General features: G+C 36.5%; 2 protein-coding genes across 3 annotated transcripts in view; one reads left to right on the top strand and one right to left on the bottom strand.

Moving 5' to 3' along the window:
* LOC100880437 (alpha-tocopherol transfer protein-like) overlaps window positions 1-9,773 on the bottom strand; it is a 39,390-nt gene extending 29,617 nt beyond the window's left edge. The window contains exon 1 of the mRNA XM_076529909.1: window positions 9,667-9,773. The gene's annotated coding sequence lies outside the window, so the exon portion shown is untranslated. The remainder of the gene's footprint in view (window positions 1-9,666) is intronic.
* LOC143264124 (uncharacterized) lies at window positions 876-8,300 on the top strand. 2 transcript variants are annotated; one of them, XM_076529911.1, is made up of 3 exons: window positions 876-1,556; window positions 7,180-7,380; window positions 7,568-8,300. In XM_076529911.1, the coding sequence occupies exons 1-3, from the start codon at window positions 1,547-1,549 to the stop codon at window positions 8,038-8,040; spliced, it is 684 nt and encodes a 227-aa protein (XP_076386026.1). In that variant the 5' UTR covers window positions 876-1,546; the 3' UTR covers window positions 8,041-8,300. The 2 variants fall into 2 exon arrangements, with proteins under 2 accessions (XP_076386026.1, XP_076386025.1); XM_076529910.1 differs by lacking the exon at window positions 876-1,556 and having other exon boundaries at window positions 3,373-7,380.
* Window positions 9,774-19,434: the final 9,661 nt, after the last annotated feature.

Raw genomic sequence — 19,434 nt, 5'->3', positions numbered from 1 at the left:
CGTAATCGGTGAACATACGTAGAAAAAAAAAAAAAAAAAAAAAAAAAATATACTGATCGAATTGAGTAACCTCCTCCTTTTTCGAAGTCGGTTAAAAATTAGAAAATTAGATGATAATTTGGATGATTTTACAGGTGGAACAGATAAGTTGAGTAAAATCATTATAGCAATATCTAATGATACAGATGATAAAGGATTAAATGAATTACAGCCACGGAGTAGTGATAGAATAAAATCTAAACCTCCTGTTCCTTATGAAGAATTAGAATTCAATGATTATTTTATGTGTGCGCAATCTGTAGTTTATAAAATTCCAAATTCTTTCCAAGAGATAAAATATAGAGATGAAAGAGAAAAATGGGAAATTGCTGTAAATGCCGAAATTAATTCATTATTAAAAAATAAAGCTTGGACATTGATACCAGAACAAAGTAGTATGAATATAGTTGACTGTAAATGGATTTTTACAATTTGTTCCGAAATAACAATAATGAACCTAGGCACTTCTAAGACTTGTTACGTCGCTGCGTACACGCATTAATCCCTCCCGCACGGAATTAGTCCTTACGCCACGCCATCGACCGGATAAAGGTTCAATTTGATTACCGTTTGATTTTAAAATTCATTATCCGTGTGAATCTTGTGCGAAGTCACAGCGTGAGCAATATTCTCCAAAGTTTCAACCAATTTTTTTACCAGTTTTAGATTTATTTTAGCGTTTGCAAATCAATTTAATTTGTTAGTACATCATATGGATGTAAAAACAGCATTTTTGAATGGTAATTTAAAAGAAGAAATACATATATTTATCTACTATCTATATGATACCGCTCGTTTCAATTAGATCCTCAAATGTTAAAATAAAATGATATCTATAAAAAAAAAATCTTTCTTCACTGTTCTCTCTGCAATTACGATATTGAACACGTATATTAAAAGATCTTGTGTTACATTTAAAGTTCCTTCCTAGTTATTGTTTTTCGTTTTTAAAAATAAATTCATTCAGTGTTGAAATTGTGTTAGTTGTGTTGACTTATATTTAATAGTTTTCAATATTATATTATAAATTTATACTCTCATTTCCATCAGATGAAAATACTTTCCGATTATTGATTCATGTTGTACCAGATGAATATTTAAAACACAATTTTTTGATTGGTTCACAGTTAGAAGAGGTTAAACAACTCGCCAGACCCGAGCGAGCTGCTTATTACGAATCAATACTGTAGTCGGCAAAAATGTTCAAATAACGAAGCGTGAGAATAATGTAACTAATTCTTGTGATGTTCCAGAAATATTTTCCATTGACGTCTTCGATGAGTCCGGCAACAATTTAACGAATTCATTAATAGATTTACAGTATATCAAAAATGAAAGTATCAAACAAGAATTAGAGGATATTATAAATAATTATGAACCGAAAGCAATTAAGGAGTCTAACGTTAAATTGGAAATAGTGTTGAAATATGGTATACCTACGTATCAACCTCCGCGTAGATTGGCGCCGGTTCAGAGGGAAATAGTTAAAAAAGAAGTAGATGAATGGATGCGAACAGGTATTGTGTAAGAAAGTACATCTGACAAGGGACATCATCCAATTGATACACGCCGAATTTGATGAAATTTTTATATGTTATAGAACTCGAAAAAATATTTGATACGTATTTTTTTTATCGACAAACATCCACTCTGAAGTGGTGAAAATAACCCTTAAAGTTGGGGGTTGATAAAACTATTTTCGCAAATATCACGGGAACTATTAGGCCTAGAGAAAAAATTAAAAGTGCAAATTTTTTTGTTTTAGAAGGCCAATAATATGGCCTAAGTGGATTTTGAAAAATTTATTTGTTTAAAAAATATGTTAAAAATTAACATTATTTTGCAAATTTTTTTAATAAAACTTTGTACTATTTTGATCAAATTTTACACATGTAAACTATAGATCAAAAGACAAAATACGGATAAATAGGAATTTTTAATTTCGCTTGTGGAAAAAATATTATTGTCGTTGAAGTTATACGTACATTTTATACGTACATTTATAAATTGTATTATATTACATTTTTTACACTAACTTATTTAAAAAAAGAATTTGAAGATCCAAAGGTGCCTGTATAAAAATATGCCGTTCGAGTCAGATATCGCATTTGATCCGCGTTATGGGCACGAATTGGTTAGCAGTATTCGACGCACGGAAGATCTTAACGCGTAAATTATACTTGTGCGAAGTGTAAGTCTTAAAACAATATGGTGTAACGACTATTTTCGATTAGTATATTTAGTTATAACCTTTAGCTACCGCGTCGTTTTGTACGTCCCTTAAACGATTATGATATATTTTTCACAGTTTCTGAATATGGTAATAAAGATAGCACACAATATTTCTCACAGTAATTTCCGGAATATCGCTGTTATTATTACTGAATTCCAGGAATTGAATTGACAATAAGCGACCAAGGTACTTCATGTTGACAAGGTCTAAAATTTATAAAAAGACCGTGTTTAGAAAAATGACTTGTCACGAAAGGAGCTGCGTTTCAGTCACATTGACTGAATATATTGTAGGAATAGTATTTGTAGAACTATCCTTTTATTTATTTAAGAGCACACAATAACAATAATAAACAAGAACACAAGAACACAATAACGTATTGAACTTTAAACGTAAATCGTAAAACGTAAAACTAATTCGTAATTCGCGGCGTTTTTAATACGTCTTGACCGTTCCGTTTTCGTGTCTAAACTAACTCCACAACAACACTTTTTTCTAAACGCTAGCAACTACTTCCGCTTAACATTTCACACTGTTCCTTTCATAAATCGTCATTCACACTTGCAGTCATACATATCATACAATTTCACAACGATTATCAAACTATACAAACATTTAACAGCTAAACAAACATAAAATACAATTCACTCCCACAATATTTACTGATACAAGATTATTAGTTAAGAAATATCTCACTATTACTAATTCTAGACCTTATCTTCTTTAATACCTTTTGACACAAAATTTCATGTCTCATGTAAATTGTTGATCATTTAATAAACCGCAGCCGATCTTTGTGTCTCGGTAAAAAACCAAGATAACACGAAGAAGATTTCAATTCTGTATGTCAGTGGAAATGCAATTTTCGTTTACAAAGTATTTGCTGCAGGGACTGATTTACGAGTTGTTTAAAGTTATCACATTACGAGAACCTGTACGTTTCACAGCCGACAAAGTTAATTCAGATGTTAGTAAGAAATTGAACATTGTGTTATATGTGTTGAAAGTTTATCACGTTGATATTATTATATATAGAATTTATTTACGTTCTATGGATACTTGATACATAAGGAAGTTTCATTAAAGTAGATATCTTGTTACACACGAAAAAGTTCCGTTTAGGTTTTAAAAAACTTTATTTCTGGACCACACTACTTTACAATGTAAATACTTGTTGTTACAAAAGTACTGATAGAAAGATCTCGATATTCAATTCGCAGCAACACGATCTGGCTCGTTAGTAATCTGAACTCTGAATCTCGCGCTCGCCTGCCTGCTTCTGTTTTTATGCTCCGCTTATTTCTGAATTACGTTATTGTTTCGAGCTTATCTTATTTGCGTCTTCTGGACCGTGCGTTATCTTGTTTACGACTTCTAACCGGTGAGAATCTAAATTGTTTACGTTCATTATTTTATAATTAACTGATTTGTAAATAATCTCGACTGCAAATATTTTCCTGTTGGACTTGAATTTGTTCAAGAATAACATGATAAATATCTGTAAGACGAGGTAGAAAAATGATTGACACGCTAACTGAGTTCGGTTTCAAAAATACTATATATATTATATAAACAGATTCCGTGGGCGAAGTAATGTCCTCAAGAGAAGGATGCCTTTTCAAGGTCTGTAGATGGAATGCCTTTTCCAAAGGTCTCCAAACGAATGCCCTCTTCCCGTTCCGCGAGGTTTCCTAGTCCCCGCGAAACTTGAGGCCCCAGGGTTGTTTTATGGCCCGGACGTCACAGCGTCAGGCCTCTACCCCGTGATGGTCGTCGTAGGACGGCCATGTGCCCGTCGTCCCTGCTTTATTGGGGTGGGTCATTGGGAATTTTCTAACATATCTTCCTGTTGGACTTGAATTCATTCAAGAATAACATGATAAAGATTTCCCTGTTAGATAGTAAAGTAAAATTATCGTTGTTACGTGTCCAGAAATTTCGAACATTGGAACAGAACCTTATATTCAACTTATTGTAGGCAGTATTAAACAAATGTCTTGCTCACTTGCTATAACAATTGAAGACTTGGATATAATTTATAAGCAGATGTTATAAATAATTATTATTTGTAATACTCATTTTTTATTTCATTTAAATTATTTTCTATAAAAAGATGTGTATTAACACTTCTAATTCGACAATAACATGAAACATCACATTTAGTTAGTAATTTTACTTACAATAAGTTTAGCAAATAATTTTTTGATACTTAGAAAAATTTAAAAAATGAAAAAAATCATAAAAGAAGTGATATTTTCAGAGTTACCCAATGTTGGAGTTCCCGAATCAGGAGTAACTCGAATTGAATACAATAACCAATTTATTGTTCAATAATATTACAAGTTAAACCTTAATCTAGTTCTCTAGTTTTAAAAGTTGTACTTTACACGGTGAAGTTCGGATAAAATCTGATGAGAAACGGTGTTGAGAAGAAAAATGTGAACTATTGGAAGGAAACTATTAGTTTATATTTTGGATAAGGGTGTGGGAACAGGAAAAGTCATTGGCTAGGTTATTTGCGAAGGAGGTGGCTTAAAAAAAGGAGTGATTTATTAGGAAATGTGGAAGTGCTGTAGCGGGACCTTGGAAAAATTTTGAAGCTACAGGAAATTTTAAAGAGGCATGTTTTGGTGATATAAGACAAACAGGAAAGCGCAGAAAGTGGACAATAGGGTAAAGGAAATAAAGGAAGAGCCAGACGTAGAAGAGAAAGTCGGACGGTTCGTTAGGATTTCCAACACCAACCTAGCAATATTAATTTTACAATCGTGAGGCAATTCTTAATCAACAGATGCAATTCCTTATATTTTTATAGATGGACCTTCTAATTCTTTTTTTAAATAAATTAGTATAAAAAATGTTATATAATACAATTTCCAGAATATTACGTATAGAAATGAATCGTGCACCGAACGGAATGTATAAAATGTACGTATAACTTCAACGACAGTACATAATATTTTTTCCACAAGCGAAATTAAAAATTCCAATTTATCCGTATTTTTTCTTTCGGCCCATAGTTTATTTATGTGAAATTTGATCAAAATGGTGCAACGTTTTATTGAAAAAATTTGCAAAATAATGTTAATTTTTAACATATTTTTTAAACAAATCATTTTTTCGAAAATTCACTTACTCCATATTATTGGCCTTCGAAAATAAAAAAATTTGCATTTTGAATTTTTTCTCTAGGCCTAATAGTTCCCGAGGTATTTGCGAAAATAGTTTTGTCAACCTCAACTTTAAGGGTTATTTTCACCGCTTCAGAGTGGATGTTTGCCGATAAAATAAAATACGTGTCAAATATTTTTTCGAGTCCTATAACATATAAAAATTTTATCAAATTCGACGTGTATCAATTGGGTGATGTCCCTTGTGAGTATGCTAGTCCGATTGGTCTTGTTAAGAAAAAAGATGGTTATGAATTTTTAAGAACACCCTTCGGTCTTTGTAATTCTCCGGCCGTATTTCAGAAATTTATTAATAGTATATTTCGTGAACCGATAAAGACAGGTATCGTTTTAACATATATACAGATGACTTGATAATTCCTGCGAATGACGAAAATGGAGCCGTATCGAGATTACGGGAAATTTTGTGTTTAAGTATAAATTGGAAAAAATGTCATTTTCTTCAACGTAAAGTAGAATATTTAGGTCATGTAATTGAGGATGGGCTCGTTCGTCCGTCAAAGCGTAAAATATTAGCTGTTACAAATTTTCCTCTTGTTAAAAATACTAAAGATGTATAAAGTTTTTTAGGATTAACTGGTTGTTTTCGAAAATTTATTCCGTATACTCAATAATAGCTCGACCATTGTCAGACTTGTTGAAAAAAGATGCAAAATTTGAATTAAATGAAAAAGAGTTGCTTGCATTTCAACAATTAAAAGTAGCGTTAGTTAATGAACCAGTTTAAAAGTTGTATCGTATAGGTGCAGAAACAGAGTTGCATACGGATGCATCGAGCGTTGGACTTGGTGCTATTTTGTTGCAAAAAGATGATGTTGATCACGTTACCGTCCCATATATTACGCGAGCTGGAAAACGTCGGAAGTAGAATCGCGATATATTTGTTATGAATTAGAAATATTAGCCATAATTAAAGCGTTAAATAAGTTTAGAGTTTATCTTTTAGGAATACCTTTTAGAATAGTTACTGATTGACTATGAAGAAGAAAGATTCGTGTGTGCGAGTTGCAAGATGGGCATTATTGTTGGAAGAGTTTAATTATACTATTGAGCATCGCCCAGGCTGTAGTATGAGGCATGTTGATGCGTTGAGTAGAAATCCTATTCCGGTGTGTATGATTATTAACACTAGATTTACGGACGTTTGATGGTCACTTTTATTTAAATTTACCTAAAGTAGAAAAATAAATAAATTGCAGATGATATATGAACTGCCTAAAACATTGATTCTTTTGTTGAAAGTTGATGAAAGTTGACATTTTTACAAAAATTTCTTAACAAGCGAAAAGCGCAACGTGAAGCTAAAGAAATAGTAGAAATTTATAGAGTCTTTGAGTAGAAAGCAAAATAGCGATAGCGATTATGTAATTAAAAACGGACTTTTGTTTAGAGTAGTCGACGATGATGATCGTATAGTAGTGCCACATGCTATGCAGAGTCAAATAATAAGACAGTTGCATGAGAATGGACATTTTTCAAGTGGTAAAACTGAAATTCTTGTTAGAAAAGACTATTGGTTTAAGGGTTTGAAAACTAAAGTAGAAAAAGTGGTCCGGAATTGTATTGTATGTATATTAGCTCAGCGAAAGTCAGGAAAACGCGACGGATTATTGTATCCCATTGAAAAGGGAGATGTGCCGTTGGATGTTTACCATGTAGATCATTTGGGACCTCTTCCTTCAACGCGGAAAAATGATAAATATTTATTTGTTATAGTCGATGCGTTTGCAAAGTTTGTGTGGCTTTACGCTACAAGATCTACTAGTGCTGTTGAAGCTATCGACCGGTTAAAGAAACAGGCTACAATTTTTGGTAACCCTCGAAAAATTATTTCGGATTGTGGGACTGCTTTTACATCTGTGGAGTTCCAGGAATATTGTCGAGAAGAAAATATTGAGTCCGGTCTAATTACTACAGGTATGCCAAAGGCGAATGGCCAGGTGGAAAAAGTCAATAGGACAATTATTCCGTTATTGACGAAGTTGGCTGCACCAAGACCTGAGGAATGGCATAAGTATTTAGATGTTTGTCAGAGATATCTAAATGCAACCCCTCATTGCAGTATTGGCACTACACCATTTATTTAAGATCTTATTCGGAACAGATATGAGAATAAAGGATAATCCTGAGGTTCGAGAAATTATAAACGATGAATGGAACAAAATGTTTCAAGAAAAGCGAGACGAGTTCAGACAGCACGCGAAGAGCAATATTTTGAAGTTACAGCAAGAAAATAGGCGAAATTTTAATCGGCATCGTAAAAAAGCTCATCAATATCAAGAAGGAGACTTGGTCGCTATCAAAAGAACGCAATCGGGACCAGGTTTAAAATTTGCGCATAAATATTTAGGACCATATCGAATTATTCGTGCATTACGCAATGATCGGTATGTAATTGAAAAAATAGGTGAACACGAAGGACCCAAACAAACATCGACTGCTGCAGAAAATATGAAATCTTGGATTGAGGGGATTTATTGTCCAATAATGAAAATATATCTGATATCTGAGGACAGATATCGCTGCAGGATGGCCGAGTGTGGTGTGTGTGTATGTGTGTACTATGTAATTGTATGATCAGTATGGGTGCATGGTATGAATGAAGCTTGCGTATGGTATGATTGAAGTTTGCATGTAATGAAGATTGCTAAAAGATTGTCATTTTGGTGTGATTGAATGTTTTCGGAACGAAGCGAAGAGCGCATTGCTTTGAGAGAAATTGTGAGAGAAAGACGTGCGAGATTTATAATTTGTGAGATTCCATTTGTGTTGCATTTAATTAATTATAACTATTCATACATTATTAATAAACTTCATTAATTTTTCTAATTATTAAATATTATTCTACAGTATCTATCTACGTACTGCTACACGGTATTTCGCGGCTAGCTCGATAACGGCCCGCGACCCCGCTTCGCTCGCGAATTCTCGATCGGCCCCTCTCGACCGTGCCCGCGACGAAGACCGCCGCGGCGCCTCCGCGGATTCGCGAGTGCGTAGCACTTCGGCGCCCGATCCGAACCCGTTCGATATCGCTTTATTTTATTTGATAATTGGGCGCCAGACGCTTCTCAGCGTCGCGATAAAGAACTTAGACGCGAAACGAGACTCTATAGCGGGAAGATGGGAAAATCGTGTATGTCGATCTCGGAAAAGCGCGGAAGATTCGAATCGGCGGCGGAACGGCTCGGTAGCTCAGTATCCGAACGCGATGGTAGAGTGGCGGGATTCTTTAAGGGTAAAGGAGCTAGACGCGGAGGCGGACGAGAGTACGTGATTCGGGATAATTCGCGAGAAACCTCAAGTTAGCGGTATTTGTTAACAGCGGTGTTTTATTTAATATCTAAGTAACCTAGGCGTACAGTGTGATCCAATATCGGAATTTGATTTAACCGTAACGTTCTCGGCGGAAGGCCGAGACACGAACTCCGCGAGATTTTAACCACGGAAGCGAAATATGCAAGTTCCTAAGCGGAATACAATCTTTGATATTTCCTCGATTCCCGGAACGGTACGCGACGCAACTAATTTAACGGAAACGCAACGCAAATACTTAACCAAACGCGACGCAATTATTCTAACGGAACGCAACGCGGCGAAACGCGACGAGACGCGACGGGACGCGACGAGACGCGACGTAACGCAATTATACTAAACGCAACGGAATCTAACGCACTTAGTTTTATACGAGACGCGATTTAATTCTACACGCGGAACGATTCTGTATCGGCGACCGTCTAGAGAGAGAAAGCGAGAAGTTACGCGACAGACACGAAATGTCCGGTACGACAAACATGCACTTTACGTTCTACTCCCGTACCAAGAGTTCGCGAAATCGAGACGTGGGAGGGTACAATATTGTCAAAGGCCTACTCGAGACGATACTTTAATTGTAGCTTACGCTGTACCATTCCCCGGTACAGGTTCGGTGATCCGGCCGAGTGGCGATTCGAGAGATCGAGAAGCGATCTCTCGACGACACGAAAAAGTCCGGACGTCGGGATCCGCGACCGTCCCGGACAGGGGCCCCCGGGTTTCTTTACCCTTCTAACTTAAGCTAATTTCCCTACGATACAAAGCCACTCCGGTCACACTTTGCAGAACCTGCCCGTGAATGGCAAGCCAGGTGATCTACAACCCACGATATGACGATCTCGATTTCGCGCTCTTTACAACGATATGGCGGTAATTGAGGGGGCTTACCAAGGTGTCCAGGCACAGGTCGCAGCGGAATCGGGATTCAATACTTTTCCTCACGGAACGATAATACTGATTTTTCTTTGAAACAAACTGAGGCAAATGCCGAATACAGAATAAAAATCCGCGAGCCCTTGCGCCGGTATTAGGACACCTCGTAGCCTACCCCCACCCTCTGCCGGAGTTTCCGAATTCTATCGAAGTCTTCTTCGGCAGGGCTTCTTCCGTCTCCGCAGCCTCTCTTCTTCTGTCGTAGGGCCGGAGCGGGGAAGCGGCAGGGAATCGGCACTTTCCTTCGGCGTACGTCGGTATCTCGCTGGGTTCTCTCCTCTTACTCCGCTGCCTCTCTTCGTCTATCGGAGGGTCCGAGCGGGGTAGCGGCAGAGCAGCGGCGTTTTCCCTCGACGTACGTCGCTCCTTCGTTGACCGTGACGTCATTCTCCGGCGGTACATATGAAATAGTATAGCGACAGAATTTGTTCTTACGATAGTATACGCGCTTCGTTCTCTCTCTAGACGGTATTTGACTGCGACCTATGACCCGTCCGGTCTCCCGGGGAGGCTCCTTGTGACGGGTATAAAATACCACGTCACAGTACCAACACAAACGCGATACAGTCCACAGGGAGAAACAAAACCCTTATACTCGCGGATAAGGCTGATTTAAGAAACTTTTCAGTTTAATAATCGCATTAAAGTTGTGCTGCAAACGACATATATTCTTTCCTAAGACGTTTTCTGTATTTCCTGAAGGGAGATGACTCGAAAGGTATATTCTACGAAAATGTTTAAATCTGATAAAGGGGCAATCCCGATAAAACTGGCCAAGATTAAAGTCGAAATTTATTCGGCGGAAAGTCTATCACTGCACGAATCGAACGCAACAGGTTCCGGTGAATTTCTTATGTCTAGTAAAACACATACATACAGATTGAAATTCACCGAAACGCATTCGAATTAATTTTGGACAATCGATTCAACTTGAAACATTATTTCTGCGAATACGGTATGAAACATCGACGTTGAATTATTGAGAAAAAACCTAAACGGGAGGGACCGAAATTACTATAATTAATTAAGCATAATATATCCTAAAATATGCTTACAAGTTTCTTCAAAAACGAGTTCGTATTTTGTGGAATACATTAAAATCATAACCGTACGCAGGTTATCCGCGTCGAACGCTATACAGTATTGATTCGTAATAAGCAACTCGCTCGGGTCTGGCGAGTTGCTTGTTACGAATCAGGTATATTTTCGGCCTGTCTTTATTCCCGAGCGCGACGACGGTAGCGGTAAACTATAAAGTAATCGGTCGAGCAGCGATGTTATTCTTTAGACAAGGACAGAACATAGCATGCTTTCTCTTTTTAATAGTAGTAAATTTTCGAGAATGGAATAATATACCAGATTCGTAACAAGCAACTGCCCAAACCTGAGCGAGTGGCTTATTGCGAATCGATGTAGAATTAGATGAATGAACGACAGAATCGCTATGCATCAGAGTGAGAAAAGAATATATATGTTCTGTCCTCTTTCCACTAAACTGTTCGGTCGTTCGTGAAAATTTATGACTTCTTCGGTTTCACGGTCCTCTCACTCTTTCCCGGATCTCTCACTCAGCGGCCGACTTCAAACAGAGAAGAGGGGATAGAAATTTGCTTGTTACGAATCACAAAACTGTTGCTTGTTACGAAGCAATACTGTATTTTAATAGTACAGTATTGCCTCGAAACAAACAACACGCTTGGGACCGGCCAGTTGGTTATTTCGAGGGTGGTATACTATTTGGCTTGCCTTTGTTCCCGAGCGCGCCGACGCAACGGTAGCGGTAAACTATAAAATAATCGGTCCAGCAGCGATGTTATTCTTTAGACGAGGACAGAACATAACACGCTTTCCCTCTTTAATACTAGTAAAAGTTCGTGAATGGAACATGTACATAATACATATTGCCTCGAAACAGGTAACAGTTTCGAGCTTCGAAATTAGCAACTGGCCGGTCCCGAGCGAGTTGCTTGTTACGAATCAATGTAGAATCAAATGAATGGATCACGCTCCAATTCCTAACTTGTCACATTTCACCTTATTTTTTTACAATTATATGAATATCAGCATACAGCTACATATGTATGTGTTGTGTTCTCTCTCTCTTTCGCTCGTCAAATGTTTCCTTTGTTCGCCTGCATCCATACTTCGCATTCGCACTATCTCACTCACACCGTCGCATACGCACTATCGCACTCGCACTGCTTAACGGTAATAATCGCTCAAACGGCTGTGTAACGCAGTGTTTTTCTAGGCGCGCCCAAACATATTTGGGCAGGTTATTGCCCTCCTACAATATAGTGTTATCATATTGTATATTCTATATACTACACTACACTTAAATAATGTTTCGTTTGATTGTTAAATAGATTTATTAAAATTATTAAGTAGTCATTAAAATTAAAAAAAAAAACAAACCAGCACTATAATTTCAGAAAATATATTTTTCGTAATACTCCAAAATCGCTATGTGTTAGAGTGAGAAAACAATACAAATATTATACTTAAATAATTTTTCCTTCAAATTTTTGGTAAGACTTAAACATCCCCCCACGCCCGATCTTGATGAAACTTCACAGATCAGTAGTGGGGGGAGTGTTGGATATGATGATGCAATGTTAAACTGCGGAAACACCCCCTAGCGAAGATATTGAAGAAACCATTTCTATGCTTTGGACTGGTCTTTTGATGGGGAAAGGGGACATTGGGCACCGAGTTGAGGGGGATTTTTCAAGAAAAGGAGTTTCTTTTGCTCGGAATGACCTTGCAGCTCGATCAGCGAGAGAATCTTCCAGGAATCGCAAAAAGAGACTGATGAAATGATTTAACATTGAAGAACCTAACCTAACCTAACCTAACCATTGTATGATGAAGTGAACAGAATGAATGCTAGTAGGTGAATGACGAGCCTATGAGAAAGTGAGTGAGCGAGTGAGTGAGCAAGTGAGTGAGCAAGTGAGTGAGCAAGCGAGTGAGCGAGTGAGGAGCAATTGTGTAAGCAAGTGACGGCGTTACGAGTTAGGGACAGCATGAAACCGATATTCACCCTTAAATGTTAGAGATTTGAGGGCTGACGAAGATTCTCGAGGTATGGAATATTCGATCGTGATGGGGACAGCATTGATACAGTATTATATAGGCATTGAGTGAAGCCGGCAATGGCAGTTTTCGAATTTTCATATCTCCGCTAGGAGGCGCTTCCGCAGATTTGTCTTTGTTTTTTTACTAATCCTTCTTTTTTTAAATCAGGGTAGTAAAATGAAAATGTCAATAAAAAAAAATTCGTTTCCATTTCTTCGAAGACAAATGGGTGTGGGTGGTGTAATGATTTGGCCGGAATTTAAACGGAATGGATACAAAGGCAAAACAAATGTACAGTTTCTTGAAGGAAAAATGAATTATCAAAAATATATAAAGTTACTCTCAAAACAAAGTATTGAACACGCACTGCGAATTACCACTGATAAATTTATTTTTTAACATGGCAATGCTGCAATTCTCCGAATTAAAGTCGAAGAACAATTTTTTCAAAGAGAAAACGTATCAGTTTTTCCGTTGCCCGCACGCGCCCTAGACCTGAATATTATTGAAAATTATTGGGGAGAACTAGCACGTGCTGTATATAAGAATGGAAAACAGTATGATAATATTAAACAATTAAAAGAAGCTATTAAGATAGATTGGGATAATTTGCCACAAAATACAATTAAAAAGTTATACAAATCCTTACCAAAGCGGGTACTCGAAGTGGTAGAAAATAAAGGCGGATTATTATTATTATCATATCATTATTAACTTTGCATTAATTGCAATGTAACTTTCTTTTTTGTGAAAATATATGTATAAATTCTGTGAATGTGCTATCATTTCGCCGGCACTATTTGTATATTTCTTCTGCTTGCTCAAAAACATAGCAAGGTCAACCATATTTACTAAGAAGTTCCTTCTCTCTGCCATGTAACAATTAGAATGGTATGTATTACATTAAAAAATTCTAAGTAGTTTTCAAGAAATTAAAGATAGCACACATGTGCTATCTTTTTGTCCAGGGGTGTATATGTTCTGTCCTCTTTCCACTATACTGTTCAGTCGACCGTGAAAATTTATGACTTCTTCGGTTTCGCGAACCTCTCACTCCTTCTCGGATCTCTCACTCGGCAGCGGACTTCAATCAAAGAAGTGGGGATAAAAATTTGCTAATTTCGAGGCTCGAAACTGTTGCTTGTTTCGAGGCAATACATAATTACGCTATAGACAGCAGCGACACGGACCGCGACGTATAATAGAATATCGAGTACTTGCAGGCGCATAGACGCACACGATACACAGCGCGGAACACTGTAGATAACGTTCAGCGAATCCAGCCCTTAATTACGACGTAAATTAAGTTAATTATGTAATTACAGTATTCGCTCCGTAAATGTTAAAAAATAATTTTAAGAAAAAAAATACGCCGACTTCGAAATGCACTAAAAAGTATAAAATAATTTCTATTTCATTCAATCATATAATTACGTAACAGATATGAATGAAACCTATTTACTCGTTAGGTAGTATATTAAATACATTTCAACCTTTTCGGCGGCGAAAATACTGAGGTATTTTTAATTTTGCGCCGCCTCCGAAAAAGTTGAAATATATTTAATATACTACCTAACGAGTAAATAGGTTTCATTCATATCTGTGATGTAATTGTATGATTGAATGAAATAGAAATTACTTCATTAGGAAATAGAAATTATTTTATACTTTTTAGTGCATTTCGAAGTCGGTGTATTTTTTATCTGAAAATTATTTTATTTCACGCTTTTTAGTGGAATGGGGAGAATTGTATAGGATACAGTGAGACAGTTCTTCCGGGCTTTTTTTTTGTCTGCGTAAATGCCATGAACATAATTAAGTATTACATAACAATACCAAAGAATAGGATTTTGCAATAACAATAGTTATTATACATGTACTGATTTTTGGCCGACAAGACGTTTGTAGAAACAGTAGAAAATCGGCGACTGCATGTTGACTCATACACCACCAGAGACACGAAGGCATACGCAGAATTTAATACATTAGTAACAATAGTTTTTCGCTAATAACTCGAAAACTAAAGCTTCCCCTTAATTGCGGATAAGGAAAAAGTTGTTCAGAATCGTGCCCCTGATAACATATTAAAAGGGCATTAAAATCGTCCAAAGTTGATTTCAAAACTTTTCAACAATTTTTCGCTAATATCTCGAAAACTAAACCTTTCCGCGAAATTTGTATATGAACAAAATTGTTCAGAATCATGTCCGTGATAAGATATTAAAAGCGCACTAAAATCGAGAAAAGTTTATTTCAAAAGTTGCCGGTTTTTTTGCAATAACAACACTTTGCAATTAAAAAATGAAAAATTTTTTGATAATGGTACCAATGAGTAGTCAGAACCTACCAGATGCAAAAAGTTTCGTTCCGATCGGTCCAGCCAGCTAGGCGTAATCGGCGGGCACACATAGAAAAAAAAAAAAAAAAAAAAAATAATAATAATAATAATAATAATTTAAAAAAAAAAAAATACTGATCGAATTGAGTAACCTCCTCCTTTTTCGAAGTCGGTTAAAAAAGTAACATTTACGGAGTGAATACTGTAGACGTATTTACTTGTACAAAGTCGATTTTAAATCAAATAATACGTTAATAAAAGTTATCCGGTGAAAAATGAAAATCGGCGAAATGCTTTTCATCCTAACTGATTCAATTCTCGTTTAACTGGTTTTTAAATCGGGTTTCTCTCGACAAATACCATGATATCAACAACGATACGCATCGATGCTTGCATACCTAGACGGGAGGAAACTCCTGCGAACTCATAATTTACGTATTTACAGGAACGATCGATGGTATTAAATTCAAATGATTCGCTGTACTTACGCGATTAAGTGTTTGGTCGTTGATATTGTCGTCGCAAGCAAAAAAACACGTCGTACACATTTGACATTTTTAAATTATCAAAAAATATTTGGAAGGTGTATTGGGCTAATTAAATTAATGTTAAATTTTCTCTCGTCTTTCATTATTAACTGACTTCGAAAAAGGAGGAGGTTACTCATTTCGATCAGTATTTTTTTTTTTTTTTTTTTTTTCTATGTGTGCCCGCCGATTACGCCTAGCTGGCTGGACCGATCGGAACGAAACTTTTTGCATCTGGTAGGTTCTGACTACTCATTGGTACCATTATCAAAAAATTTTTCATTTTTTAATTGCAAAGTATTGTTATTGCAAAAAAACCGGTAACTTTTGAAATAAACTTTTCTCGATTTTAGTGCGCTTTTAACCCCTTACACTATTTCGACGAGTCTGACTCGTGACGCACTCGCACTTCGGTTATGACCAATTTTACTCGAATTTTGAATACATTTCAGTTTGGAGTTCAAGTCCAACTATAATTTGCATAGTCAACGACTGCATGATACCAAATTCACATAACATTTCAAGTTTCTGTATCTGTTTTCATGCTATGGCTGAAATTAGTCAGTTCTGACTGACGCACTCGACAGAAACATCATAGTGCAAGGGGTTAATATCTTATCACGGACATGATTCTGAACAATTTTGTTCATATACAAATTTCGCGGAAAGCTTTAGTTTTCGAGTTATTAGCGAAAAACTATTGTTACTAATGTATTGAATTCTGCGTATGCCTTCGTGTCTCTGGTGGTGTATGAGTCAACATGCAGTCGCCGATTTTCTACTGTTTCTACAAACACGTCTTGTCGGCCAAAAATCAGTACATGTATAATAACTATTGTTATTGCAAAATCCTATTCTTTGGTATTGTTATGTAATACTTAATTATGTTCATGGCATTTACCTAGACAAAAAAAAAGCCCGGAAGAACTGTCTCACTGTATCCTATACAATTCTCCCCATTCCACTAAAAAGCGTGAAATAAAATAATTTTCAGATAAAAAATACACCGACTTCGAAATGCACTAAAAAGTATAAAATAATTTCTATTTCCTAATGAAGTAATTTCTATTTCATTCAATCATACAATTACATCACAGATATGAATGAAACCTATTTACTCGTTAGGTAGTATATTAAATACATTTCAACTTTTTCGGAGGCGGCGCAAAATTAAAAATACCTCAGTAAACGTTGCTGCCAATAACTAATTGATTGTTGTATGGCGTATTGGAAATTAATAAATCCTGAGAAAGAATACGAACCATTATAGATATATCTGGTAATATACGTAAATGTAACGACTGCATCTTCATTTCGCAACGTTTCTGATATAAATGGAATTGAATTGACTTCGTTCGCATGTGGAAGCCATGAATCTAAGAACCTATAAACGGAGCCCACTACGCGGGAATTACCAAATTTGCGGCAGATGGGCTCTATCTTTATAGTATATGCGGCGATCGAGTCTTTCCGTCGCATACTCTATGAATTTAGCCCTTTGTAGACTACCGCCGCATATATGCGTTCTGCGTAAATCATTAAATTGGCCGAAGAACTCATATATGCGTTTGGCGAAAACAGTTGATTGAGCCGAGAAACGCGTACATGTGTGCATGCACGTAAATCTGTGCATGTACATATAATATGTCCAGAATTTGACTTGGAATGCTATGAACAAAAACCGCGTTTAAGCAGAAACATGTGCTGGCAATTTTTAATGACTATCCTGGCAGGAGCTCGGCCCCACGGTACGGTTCACTTCGAACCGTCCCGTCCACAAAGGGCTAGATAGACCATAGTTACATTCTATACGCACTAACACCTACTTCGCGGCGTGCTGCCGAGTTATATGTATAGAAAAAGATATAGCTATACAAGCATTGCCTATGTTCGGCTGTCCAAAGGTTGACATGGACAAGAAAAGCTTTTAATTTTGCGCCGCCTCCGAAAAGGTTGAAATGTATTTAATATACTACCTAACGAGTAAATAGGTTTCATTCATATCTGTGACGTAATTGTATGATTGAATGAAATAGAAATTACTTCATTAGGAAATAGAAATTATTTTATACTTTTTAGTGCATTTCGAAGTCGGTGTATTTTTTTTCTGAAAATTATTTTATCTTTCTGCTCATCTTTCGCGCTCGATGTATCGTTTTTCGATCGTATTTGATGTGCGCGTCTCGTTCGTAGGCAGTTTCGCATTAACAGGACATCATTCGATCATAAGCCGGCGAACGAGCCTGTGGATAAGAAATTGCTGGACGTTAAGCGTCCCGTGGCTACGAACCGAGAAGATGCAGCGTGGCTGGAGCGATCTATAACTTCCAGGAATCGCAAAGTGCATTTAAACGAAGACGTTCGCATTTTTGGACATCGTTAAACGAGCCGGGTACGTTCGTGCTACTATTCCGATCGCTATTTTCTTTCCCTCGTTCCCTATAATTTCGTTCGGGTTGCTACTAAATTCTGACGAATGAAAAAAATATCATTACTCATCTTATTACGGTTAAAGGATAAACGATACAAATCCCCGAGAAAAAATGCAAAGCGTTTAAGAGTTAAAAGAGACTTGAGTCTTTCACGGCCCGACGTCATACAGGTATTACTGTTGAGGCTTTTGGGTATAAGCCGTGTCCTAAAGGAATTGAGTTTCTAACGTTTCGCCATTGCAGCTAGCTTCATCAGGGGAAGAAATAATAATATTTATAAAATTCCATACTATCCCCTGACGAAGCTAACTGCAATGCTGGCGAAACGTTGGGAACTCGCCTCCTTTAGGCTACACCCGAAAGCCTCAACAGTAATACCCGTTTAACCCATTTGCATCACACAGAAAAGTGAAAAATTCGTTCTTATCACCAAAAATTTTTTTGATTGTATTTTAATGAAAATGTTTTTAAATGTTAAAAATAAAAGCAATATTACATAAATAAAGAATTTTTACTTCATTATAGATTCATAATTATGAGAGGAATAAAATCTAATTATTTTGCACAACTATCAGAAGAAATCGCCATAAAACATCTACATTTTCTAGATCTAATTACCTTTTCACTGCTGTCGGAAACATAACCATCCATTTTTTTTTATTTTTCTAAGTTATTTTACCTTGAAACTATTCGCGATCACCTCTTTTCATTGATTGAGAGCCAAATACGCATGGGTATAATATACACTCTGGTGATAAATGCCCAAGTGCAATGAGCGCATATATGCACGCTTTGGTGATAGTGGCCAGGCAAAATGCGCGCATATATGCGGTTATGATGCAAATGGGTTAAGAGTTGAATTTGTTGAAGCTAAAGCCTTGACCATGTGTAACGCGGAACCTTTTCTTTTTGTACATTACCCACCAACTGGAATAATTCATTTATCGACAGTATTTGACAATTATCGACAGTACATCAGGTATCTATTACTATATCTATCAAATTCGACAGTCGGTAATCAGTATATATATTGTATATATTCATTTATAATAATTATCTTATAGTTTTGATTTAGAGTAGGCAATATTTTCCGTAAAAGTAATTGAATATTAAGTTAGAATATTTAAAACAAGATTATGTATTGTAGTATCGCGAATCGCGTCGAAGAAAAAGAAAGAACAATACCACGCGCGTTTCTAGTTGCTTCGACGTAGCGTTTTAGTTATAAGAATTTGTGTGTGTGCATATATGTCCGAAGCGACCGTTAAAAAACAAAAGTGTGCGTATGCAGGTTCGGAACTGCAAAACCGCGATCGAGGTTCAGAGCTGTGTAAAATCTTGACCTGCG

The sequence above is a fragment of the Megachile rotundata genome, chromosome 3 (assembly GCF_050947335.1).
Source record: "Megachile rotundata isolate GNS110a chromosome 3, iyMegRotu1, whole genome shotgun sequence".
Classification (NCBI taxonomy): domain Eukaryota; kingdom Metazoa; phylum Arthropoda; class Insecta; order Hymenoptera; family Megachilidae; genus Megachile; species Megachile rotundata.
Note: the sequence above shows the minus strand (reverse complement) of the source record. Positions and strands in the feature narration are given on the sequence as shown.